The sequence below is a fragment of the Zingiber officinale genome, chromosome 6A (assembly GCF_018446385.1).
Source record: "Zingiber officinale cultivar Zhangliang chromosome 6A, Zo_v1.1, whole genome shotgun sequence".
In the NCBI taxonomy this organism is placed as follows: domain Eukaryota; kingdom Viridiplantae; phylum Streptophyta; class Magnoliopsida; order Zingiberales; family Zingiberaceae; genus Zingiber; species Zingiber officinale.
The window spans coordinates 26,540,278-26,552,874 of NC_055997.1; the positions used below are offsets into that span (position 1 = coordinate 26,540,278).

General features: G+C 33.3%; 1 protein-coding gene across 1 annotated transcript; it reads right to left on the reverse strand.

The window, feature by feature from the left end:
• Window positions 1-3,879: 3,879 nt before the first annotated feature.
• Window positions 3,880-10,698, reverse strand: LOC121996176 (protein PAT1 homolog). The gene is made up of 5 exons (XM_042550028.1): window positions 10,309-10,698; window positions 9,435-9,595; window positions 8,599-8,655; window positions 7,399-7,468; window positions 3,880-6,429 (listed from the first exon to the last, which is right to left on the reverse strand). The coding sequence occupies exons 1-5, from the start codon at window positions 10,391-10,393 to the stop codon at window positions 4,391-4,393; spliced, it is 2,412 nt and encodes an 803-aa protein (XP_042405962.1). The 5' UTR covers window positions 10,394-10,698; the 3' UTR covers window positions 3,880-4,390.
• Window positions 10,699-12,597: the final 1,899 nt, after the last annotated feature.

Consider the following 12,597-nt stretch of genomic DNA (forward strand, 5'->3'; position numbering starts at 1 on the left):
CAAAATGTGAATGAGAAACTCTACAAAGCTCTAGTTTGTGCTGGTGTTCCAGATAAAAATATATTGCTGCTTATCTACTTCTAGGAGAGAACAAGGAGAGGATGATGCTATTCATCGGATACCCACCAGAGAAGAGGTTGGAATTTCTAAAGATGATATTCTCTTTCTGATTTTGATCGACTATGTCAACATGATAGCCACAATTTTGCAAAGCTCTAGAATATTAAGTACAAAAAAGTGAGCTACTTATTTTAGTATAAGGAAGTACAAATTTTGTAATTTAATATTTTAGTTGGCAGCAATTTTATCGTACTTGCAGACTATTTTCAAGTAATATTAATGGTTGACAATTTCCGATTTATATTTTGTTTGACAACTATTTAATAGTGATTGTAAATTATTTGCAAGTAAAGTTAATTGTTGATATTTTTGTAGTTTAATATTTTAGTTGACAATAATATTTTTTGGGTTTGTGTTGAGCTGTAATAAATATTATTTTTAAAAATAATATTGATAAATTTAAATTGTAGGATTTATTTTGATTAATAATAATTTTTAATTATCAATGTAAAATAAATATTAATTTAAAATATATGTCACACCTGGAATAATATTTTAATTATCAAGATAAAATAAATATTAATTTAAAATATTTGAGAAGGATAGGATATTTTGGTCAATAAATAATTTTATTTTTGTTTTCCATTTATCTAAGTAAACAGTTTAAGGGATTGATTATATCCACTTTCCTCGGTGAAGACAAACAAACATACTAGGTTGTGGATTCCTTTCCCTTTCCATACCTCTAGGTTTGTTTAATCTATCTATGATCCACCCCACCAGGTAAACAGAGCATAAGCGCACAGTCCCCAACCTGGGGCATGAGTAGTTGAGGTATTTAGATGAACTCTACTAACTATACGGGCATCTATATTGGATGTATTAATGAAAATTAATGGTTGACAATTTCTGATTTATATTTTGGTTGACAACTATTTAATAGTGATTGTAAATTATTTGCAAGTAAAGTTAATTGTTGATATTTTTGTAATTTAATATTTTAGTTGACAATAATATTTTTTGGGTTTGTGTTGAGCTGTAATAAATATTATTTTTAAAAATAATATTGATAAATTTAAATTGTAGGATTTATTTTGATTAATAATAATTTTTAATTATCAATATAAAATAAATATTGATTTAAAATATATGTCACACCTAGAAGAATATTTTAATTATCAAGATAAAATAAATATTAATTTAAAATATTTGAGAAGGATAGGATATTTTGGTCAATAAATAATTTTATTTTTTTTTTCATTTATCTAAGTAAACAGTTTAAGGGATTGATTATATCCACTTTCCTTGGTGAAGGTAAACAAACATACTAGGTTGTGGATTCCTTTCCCTTTCCATGCCTCTAGGTTTGTTTAATCCATCCATGATCCACCCCCACCAGGTAAACAGAGCATAAGCGCACAGTCCCCAACCTGGGGCATGAGTAGTTGAGGTATTTAGATGAACTCTACTAACTATACGGGCATCTATATTGGATGTATTAATGAAGTGGTATAACATCTCTTGACGTTAAAATTAATGTGAAGGGATTATAACTTTTTTTCTTGAATATGTTCAAGATAGCGTGGGGTGGGACAGCCAGGGCTGGCTCATCCCATGTGAGTGTATTTTTTTTTTAAAAAAAGTATTCATTAAAAAAATTAAAAATTTTAAAATTAAAAATGGAGTAAAACAGTTGACTAATTTTTAACAACTATTTTAATTAAAAAATAAATTTTTATCTATAAATATTTATCATCTTACCCAACTTATGTCAATCATTCAACCACCAATCTCTGTAAAATTCTTTTCTTATTTTCCTTTGAAATGAATGGAAATAATTGAGAAATTTTGTTAATTATCTAAAATATTCAAAAGAAAATATTTCTTTCCAAAATTCATAAATTCCACCAAATTATCCATATTTTCTATATCCATTAAATTATCCACCTAATCTATATCCACCAAATAATCCGTATGGTCTATATCCACCAAATTATGCATATCTAAATCCATAAAATTATCCATCTATTCCACATTCAACTGATATTCTTTTTACATCTCTAACGGAAAGGAATTGTTTGCTCCAACTTTTATTCCAGAGACTCAATTGTTTGACCGTGAATCCTCAATTGAATTCATAAATTTGGAAAAGACATATTCTGGCATTGGGAGTAGAAGAAAGCGGTCAACATGAAGCAAGGTTGAAGACGAGGTTTCAGCGAGATCATTTATCATTATAAGTGATTATTCAATCATCGACAATGATTAGAAGATGGATGTTTTCTGGGGATGCAAGCTACTACAATGAGAATAATCATCTAGTTACAACTAGCAGAATTGCAAGTGTCATACGATTGCACTGACACAATACCATACAAAAAAACTATATCATTCAAATGCAAATTACAATAGTATTTATAGTGCATATCGTAGCGGCCACAATGATGAGGATGTATTACGGCTTGTGTATGAAAAATATCGCTAGGAAAATAACGTATTGTATTTAATCTCTAGTGTGTATGGAGAATCGTAAAAAATCGTCCAATGTTTACTCCACAATTCGTTGATCACCTTATTAGCACGAAGAAGGCAAGTACCTCAAAGTCTAAGGCAAGTAATACCTCATCTAACCAAGATGCGAGTCAGACCTAAATGAAAAAGAAATCCGTCCAATGGGTTAGAAGATAGCAAAAAGAAAAGGAAAAAATAAAATGAAATCAGACATTGAAGGTATGACAATAAATTTGGACAATATATTTACAAAGTTTACTGAGTATACAAGTATAAAAATAGTTAAAGTTGAAATAAAACAAAAACAACTTAAAGTTAAGGAGATTAAAGTAAAAGAGCAACTTATCATCCACAAATATCTATGTCAAGAGATTAGAAGGAGATGGAATATGTAATTTTCACTGTACATTTAATTTATATGTTATTTTTTAATTCTATGCAAGTTTGATTTTTTTATTATATTCCTTCATTTCAAATTTATAATAATATTTTAATTTTAAATAAATGACACTCATAAAATAAGAAAAAAATTACATAAAAAATATATTTAAAATTATTATTATTTATTTATTATAAATAATAATTATTTAAATGAGGTAAATAAAATTCAAATTTAATTTATTTAATGTAAAATAAAAATAAAGATGAATGAGTGAGCAATGAGACTCATAAATATCGAGTGTTAATGTTAAATCGAATGTGAATGTGAGAGAACGAATGTGTTAATATAATAGACATGTAACATTTGGGACCCCATACTTTTTAATGAGATGGTCAGTGTTATAATTTCGAACCAATGCGTAAGCTTTAAAAGCTGATAATTTGCCTTAGAGCATAACTAAGTTGATGGCTATATAGATTTGTAAAAATGAGTAAGAATCGATTCTCAGTGAAATCAATAAAAAATACCCTTCCCTGCTTAGTTTTCTGATTTCCTCTCTATCTCTCACTATAAAACTAATCGTGTGGGATATCAGAGATCAACGTATAACATTATTGCAAAAACTAAGACCTGATAATTTTATCCAAAGCTCCACACCACAAAAACTATAAACATTTTGATAGGATCCATGTTGAGAAGAAATGTTTGCTCCGAAAAACTAGTGATGTTTAACCGATTAATCCAACCCTCATAATTCAATTCTCAACTATAACGTTAACTGCTAGACAAAGAGCAGTATTACCCGCCAATAAAAGCTTTCCATAATATCGATCATCTTCCAGATTTAAACGGTTCGAAGAATTTGAATACCTAAATTATAAAAAAACAAAGAAAAATAGGAAACATTTAGAATTGTAGCAAAAACATGAGAAAGGATTGATTTATTAGACGGCACAAACAACCATAAGTTGATAGTAAATGAATTATTATCGTATTACAATTAGATAACATGATGAAGTAGCATGGAGAATAAGGTGCTGGCTCAAATATCAACCGATATAGCTAGAACACCAATCTGTCACTGACGATACATGAAACTAAATGCAGATGGATGTGCTACACCTTCCAAAACATGTACAACTCCTATTCCTATGCATACGGAGTTGTGTTGCAGAGCGACAAAATAAGCTCCCCAGAAGTAAACTTCTGGTCAAACTCCTACGATAACTAAACACGGATAATATATAGGACGATCTGGCAAGGTTATAGGAAAGCAAGAGTGGCGAGTTTTATGACGAAAGGATAACAAGATTCATGAACTGCGGGTTTGTTATTGCACCGCTCACCATCGACTTCATGGTTTGGTCTCAGAATCAGCAATTTTCTTTCATCATGCATCCACTGGGATAATGCCCTAATCGGCCCCTGTTGAGAGGTTTAATGCCCGTTGCTTCCTCCATTAGAGGGGATTGTTCTCTGAGCAAAATCAAGTAACAACTTTCGCTGATGCTCATTAGTATGGGGAAGGCTCGCTCGCAACAACTCCACGGGCATCTCGTGATTTATTGCTTTAGCAATTTCTGATCCAACAACAGCAGCTCCTGGAGCTTGCATGTGGAGAGGCTGCATTACACTATCAAATTTACTGTGACAGTATTTTGTGAGAAGCCCGAAGAAGGAATTAAATGATGCCTGCCACAAATTGCGGCTAGAAATGCTATAATTGCTAGCAGAGTTTTGATCTGTTAGAAGCATTGTCGCTTTATCGAGAACAGATTTAATGATAATAGAGGCACCATCACCAGCAGAACTACCGAGTGGGCGAAGAGGTGGCTGTTCTGAAGAACAAACAACAGCAGCTAGGCATGCACTGAGAGAGTTCAAGTCCATGAGAAGCATGCACGAAGCAATGGTCTTTGCGAGTTTGGTGGTGCTTTCAGCTGCACTTGTATCTGATGGCATAACACCAAACAAAAACCTCAGGCGGCGAAAAAAGGCCATGAAGATGACACGAGTAATCTCACCTCCGGGGGCAAGAAGTTGAAGGTACCTAGAGAATAGCTTACGGCCTTTTGGAAGAGAAAGTAGGCGAAGAAACACTAGATCATCCTCTAGAATTACCCCAGATTGACCAGATTGGCCAAGGGGATCAACTAAATGAAAAGATGCAGCAACTTCTTGCAGGAGCATCTCTCTTTTTCTCTCAAGTTGGGAGCCATCGTCCTGCAGCTGACTGAATTGTAGTATGCGATTGAGATCATCTACATCAAGGAGCAGGGAGAGACCATCCTCGATGGTGATCCTAGCAGCCAACATAGGCTCCTGCTCTAAGGGCTTTGTGGATGATTTCTGGTCAGGAGTATTATCTGCAGATGCTGATTTTGGTTCAACCTCAAGAAGAGGACGAGGTCTACGGATTGATGAGAAAGAAAGTCTCCCGAGGGCATCCACCTGGAGATACGGATGTGGCTCATCCTTGGACCTGGGTCTAGAAGACAAATCCTTGGTCACATTAGGGCAGAAATGGTGCTTCAAATTTGATCCTGCGTATTTCTTTGCAAGACAAGCTTGGTGATAGTAATCGTCTACATAGGGATCATTGGAGTGAGTTGCAGCGTGTTGCACCCTCACAATGTTCTCAAGCTCTTCAGTTGTCATGTATTTAGAATAAAACCTCGGCCATGCATTATCCATCCTCTGGATGCCAATGTCAGAAGGGTGTTGAGCAAACCCAAAGTACTCTCCTCCTCTGTACATTGTTCTAAATCTCTGGTCCCTGAACTCAGTCGGCCTCATCATAGTTTCAAACTTATTCATAGTCTGGGGTGGCGATTGACTAGGGCGGAACTGTTGTGCCTGCATGTGGGGGTAACGTGTCATTGGAGGCAAAATTTGATGCATTCCATGTTGCTGATGCACCAGTCGAGAAGCAATTTGGTTGTCGAAATGCCTTTGATTATGGAAATGCCGTTGATTCTGTGTTGGATCAGCCAACATATTTGATGACAGGATGTTAGGTCGTTCTGACCGATGACCTTGTTGCCTGCTATTAATCAAGAGACCAGGAGGCCCAAACTGAGTAAAATTTCCATCCTGATGTGATCCATGGGCTGCTTCTGGATGGAGTTGGGAAAAAGGGTAGGGATTGGGTGGAGAGAAAGGCACCTGGAGGCCAGAACTAGAAGGTGAGATGATTCCTTGGTGCAAGGGATTCGGATGGAATTGTGAAGTGTCACCACGTAGAGGGAAGGATGTACGAGAAGATATTGGAAACTGGATCGGTTCACTCAGTTTGAATTGTTGCTGCTGTTGAGGAGAGGATGATGTTCTGTACAGAGGTCTGGAATCTGGAGCATAGCCAGAAAGAGGGTGAGGATGCGATGACCATCTTTTACCATCCTGGGCACCATCAGCATCCAATATATGATGATCTTGCCAAAACCCAGGGTCCTGTACCCACTCAGGAGCCAATGAACCTGAACAGAAATTTTTTCAAGAACACATAACAAATTAAAATCCATTGAATAAAATATTGAGAACATGGAAAACAGTGAATAAAGAAGAGTGAGAAACACATTACTGCTTGGAAAGATTGTAACAACATTTCAATTTAAGAATACTTGCTTCATGAACTTCTTCATAAAATGGCTGAGCAGAACACAGAAATCTGAAAAAATCTTAAATAAAATGCTGCCCCAGTCCAAAAGACTGAGAACTGCACATACATTTTCTTATCCAAATAACATCCCCAAAATGTATTCATAAGTAGGTAATTGACAAGTAAAAGGGTAGCATAATCAAGCAGGCAGAAAGTTGGTGGGCATTTGAAGGGAACAGACATGCATCATATAGAGGCTTGTTTCAATATTATGCCAATTCACAAAAGAAGGCACCAAACCCATTTAACTCACGGTGGTGACAATACAGAGAGAATGTTTCAGGCAGGCAAGTAAATTCATGCTAATTGGAATGCAAAAAAATAGTGTGGAATTAGAAAGTCAAGCTATCCCCATGAAATTGCAGTTTATGATATACAAACATAAAAGATATCATACATAAAAGTGGAGATGGATCACAAACAATTAAATATGCCTTCATATTTCATAACACGTAGTTTCCAGTATGTGTGCCCCCAATTTATACAATAATTGAAGCATCAATGAATACAGCATTAACCTCACATGTCCAGCATGCAACTTTCAGAACAGATTTCCCGTTTGAAGAATAATTGGAGATCATGAATGAACACAACAATACACTCATAGGTCCATGAAATACCAAATGTGAATTTTTCCTATTTCTTCTTTCCTCTATTCCACAGAATGGAAATATAACGACCTTGCTTGAAAGCTACATAACATGCTTCTAGATATTCCATTTAACACAAAATGCATAGAAGGGGCTATTTATCGTGAAAGGGATTAGAGTGGAATTATATTACTCACTTTCCCTAGAAAAAGAACCTCGGCCACCAAGTACTTCTGTCCTCCTTGGCTCAACAATACCTCTGTCCATCTGAAACAAGAAAAAATAATAAAAAAACACAATCAATCGCAGCATAAAATCATGAATATTTTGGACTTCAACAAAGTAAATTACCAAGGTACACAGAATATGTTAATGTTTCCAGAACTTGTTCTACCTATAAGACAGAAAATACTGAAAAAGGACATCAGAGAAAGGAAACAACTACCGATCAGAGATTCAAGGTCAGAACGATCAGAAAGCAAGCCTTGAGAAACAAAAGGTTGCTTATTAGCTGTAATCGTATATCCAACCATGAAAAAAGTCACAATGTTTCTATATTTAGTTAAATATAAGTGCATGTACCGCTGCTTATTTATTCATTAATTTGTGTGTTCTAATGTCATATAAACATCAATATTAAGAAGAATATTCTGTTCTGAAAATCCAAAGTAGAGAAAATATATGAAATCTCATCCTAAAGTAAGTGGAATATCAGCATATTTGTGTTGTCAATTGCAGTCTAAGAAAGAAGGGACTCTCGTGTTCAATAACATTATCAGCTGATATTTATGCACAAAGACCAATCTGATTGTAATTCCACATTCCAATTTATTTATGCGTTTTGGTTTAGAAATGCCATTTGCAATTTGTGCGACGAATGACTTAGTATCTATGATGGGGGAACATTTCAAAAGAGAAAGATAGGATGGACAAGAATACAGATTTTCAGCTGGATAACAGTACAAGTTTAATGGCACTACATCGAAAGCTTCCTGAGCCTTCTTCTTGCTTTGCTAAATGCTATTGAGTTCAACTATTGTTAAATATACTAATTCTCGATCTTAATTGAGACTAAACCTAAAATACTGTCCATGATTGTCAAGAAGAAAAAATGACAACAAAAGTTATGCTACAATTGCTAAATAATAAAACAAATAGTGAAGATAAGTATCAAGGCAAATCATGACAGAGTTCCATATCTGAACAGGATGACCTAAGAAATTTAAGAGAAACTTATTGATGAGCCTTGCAAATAATGATTATTCCTTGCTAAAGGTTTTGTTTTCTTGTAGTGTTAGTAATTCATAGCAATTTCTATACACAAGGGAAGACAACATTAACTTGCTGAGTAAGTATCTATGAACATAGGTGAAATTCATGAATAAAAAGATACTAACCTTTGAAAAAGTACTCGCAAGATCATCAATATCAGTTATTGCCTGGACTCGTTCTCCCTGAAAATGGACAAATTGTTCCATAAGGATATAACTTCATATGACATATTTTTCCTCAATACCAGAGTAAAAGAAGTCCTAGCTGAACCACAGTATATGTTAAAAATATAAAATAAAAAGTAATCTCCCTGAAAATGGAAAAATTGTTCCATAAGGATATAGCTTCATATGGCATATCTCTCTTCAATGCCAGAGTAAAAGAAGTCCCAGCTGAACCACAGTATAAGTTAAAAATATAATATAAAAAGTGATCTCCCTACTATGCTTTAGTACCACAAATGTGGCAACAAATTATACTAATGCATCTTTAAGTACATAAAAATATACACAAACTTGTCGAGTAGAAGATCAGTGAATAGGTAATAGCACTGCAGAATCAAAACCAGTAAAATGATGTTGATATGATAAATCGACAACCTTGATCCAAGTTTATTGCGACTACTTAGCCAACTTTCATCATATTGTAGGGCATTGTTGATATTCCATGTTAATGCCACATCATAAAAAGCATACAATAAAAAGTAGGATAAACATCACCATATGCGATATTAATCAAAGGGCAAACTCACTAAGTGAGACATGAGGATGGGCAACTGAAATAAGGTTAATGCTAATTTATAAGGAAAACTACGAGAAAGAACTGAGGTTAAATTGATAATCACAGATAGTGAAGCTGATTTCCATTGAAGATTTGTTAAATAAAATAAGAGAAACTAGTAAGCAAAATAGAATAAAATTTTTTTATTTAGATAATATGGAGTATTTTAATAGGCACTTACCTCTAATATATCTCCTAGGCCAGAATATTGATAATCATCATCGATCCCAACAAAGCTGGGATCATTAACACTATCTTCATCTTCTAATCCACCTAACTCAACCTCTTCCAATACACTATTTCCAAAAAATGCATATCGTGTAGCATCAAATTCGATTGTATCTGCAGTCAAGGAGAAACATAAACAATCAGTTGATCTATAAGAAAATAACTATAAGTTAATCATAGCACCACGAAATGTAACACTCATTGCAATAATAGCACGTATAGTCATTTGTTTGTGGCAACAATAAAAAGTGCAAAACATAAATACACCGGGGAACCTGACTGGCGTGTACCTACCATCGACCAGGATTTATGGTTCTGAACAAATGTATTTATACTCCCCAGTCAATACACCACCTCTTTTCTATGTTATCATGATACAGGGCAGAATATAGAAAGGCATGTCTATGTATCATCCTCGATCATAAAACAAACATCAAATAATACTTGTCCTCATGATTAATGTTTGGTCCTAGACCCTTAACACTGGCCTGGTGGTGTACCTACTGACTACAAAAGTGAAGACCATGTAAATTGGATGTGCCAGCTAATTCAGAGCGCATATACTAAAAATAATACCACATTTGATATATTCATGCATCAGGCATTAGAAGCTTAGATGGATTTGCCACTGAAGAGCCATCTATTTATGGCCTGTCGGCTCATGCAAAAGAACGAGCAAAGAAGGCAAGCCTAGCTACATGTCACGAGAGACTAAGATTCAATTTTTTTTCCCAACCAATTCAACCCACAAAATAAAATTTGCAGCTTTAACCGACGATAAAAATCCCAAAATAAAGGAAAACAAGACAAACTAAGGAAAATCTCACCTGAAACGCCGTCTCCAGGGCCTCCAATCCATTCACCAACGCCTGTGTCTACCAAACCCCCATTTTTCCGATCGATAGTCGCCATAGAAAAGAAAATACACAAGCTTCCTTTATCGCGAAACACAGAGAGACAACCAGCACAACAACCCTGATTGCAAATCTACCCCCCAGCGTTGTTACGCTAGATCCACGAAGATCCGAATTTGGTGCACTCAAACTCTAAAAAACAAAATTCTATATACGACGCCTAAAAAATGACAGAAACAACAAGAACAATCATAACAGAGAAGAACTCTCTCTCTCTCTCTCGATCGAACTGGTAGAATCTATCGCTCCTTTCCTTTGTCGTCCTGCCTTCCCGTTTAGGGTTTCCGATTTATAGAGCGGAGCGATAAAAAGATGCCTCGAATAATATGGGGAATATTTCAGTTAGCCTCCCAACGTTTTTACCGTTTTGACGAAACGACCCCTAAATTTAGTTTCATAGCCCTTCACCCAAACTTTATTTTTGTCATGGGTGATGACCGTGCAAGCTAATGTCCGTGTTAGGACTAGATTAGCAAAGATGATAATCTACGTCTAGGGATGTTTTTTAAGACATCTAGATATTTGGTTATGTGATAGGATTATTGAGGGATTATAAATTTATATGGTAGTAATTTTTTATTGAGGATATTTAGTAAATTATGATAAAATTATTTTTAATTGGTATGATTTATATGGTAAGAATAAAAGTATGGATTATTAATTATATGACTAAAATATACCAATATTAATAATTTTTAGGATAAGGAAAGCATCAAAGTAAGGTAAAAAAAAATATCTTTTTAACTAATTATCAAACTTACTATTCAATTTGGGATTATTAATAATTTTTTTGAAGTGGATTGATTTTCCAACTAATACAGTATTTTAATCAGACTCTACGATTATCATTGCATTTTTAAAAACCAGTTAGATATGGATTTAATTAACTTGTAATCCTATCCTAATTCATCATAGCAAATAGGGCCTTAATACATAAATTACGATGGATTTTATCAGAGATAAATCACGATAATTACTAGTTATTGAGGATATTTAGTAAATTATGATAAAATTATTTTTAATTGGTATGATTTTTATGGTAAGAATAAAAGTATGGATTATTAATTATATGACTAAAATATCCCAGTACTAATAATTTTTAGGAAAAGGAAAGCATCAAAGTAAAGGTAAAAAATATCTTTTTAACTAACTTGTTCAATTTGGGATTATTAATACTTTCTTTTGAAGTGGAATTGATTTTCCAACTACTACAGTATTTTAATCAGACTCTACGATTATCATCGCCTTTTTAAAAACTAGTCAAATATGGATTTAACTTGTAATTCTATCCTAATTCATCATAGCAAATAGAGCCTTAGTACATAAATCACGAGAGATTTTATTAGAGATAAATCACGATAATTACTAGTTATTGAGGATATTTAGTAAATTATGATAAAATTATTTTTAATTGGTATGATTTTTATGGTAAGAATAAAAGTATGGATTCTTAATTATATGACTAAAATATCCCAGTATTAATAATTTTTAGGACAAGGAAATCATCAAAGTAAAGGTAAAAAATATCTTTTTAACTAATTATCATATTTACTATTCAATTTGGGATTATTAATACTTTCTTTGAAGTTGGATTGATTTTCCAACTACTACAGTATTTTAATCAGACTCTACGATTACCTTTTTAAAAACCAGTCAAATATAGATTTAATTAACTTATAATCCTATCCTAATTCATCATAGCAAATAGGGCCTTAGTACATAAATTACGAGGGATTTTATCAGAGATAAATCACGATAATTACTAGTTATTGAGGATATTTAGTAAATTATGATAAAATTATTTTTAATTGGTATGATTTTTATGGTAAGAATAAAAGTATGGATTATTAATTATATTACTAAAATATCTCAGTATTAATAATTTTTATGACAAGGAAAGCATCAAAGTAAAGGTAAAAAATATCTTTTTAACTAATTATCAGGCTTACTGTTCAATTTGGGATTATTAATATTTTCTTTGAAGTAGGATTTATTTTCCAACTACTACAGTATTTTAATTAGACTCTACGATTATCATTGTCATTTTAAAAACCAGTCAAATATGGATTTAACTTGTAATCCTATCCTAATTCAACATAGCAAATAGGGCAATGGTACATAAATTATGAGGGATTTTATCATAGATAAATCACGATAATTACGAGTTAGTGAGGATATTTAGTAAATTATGATAAAATTATT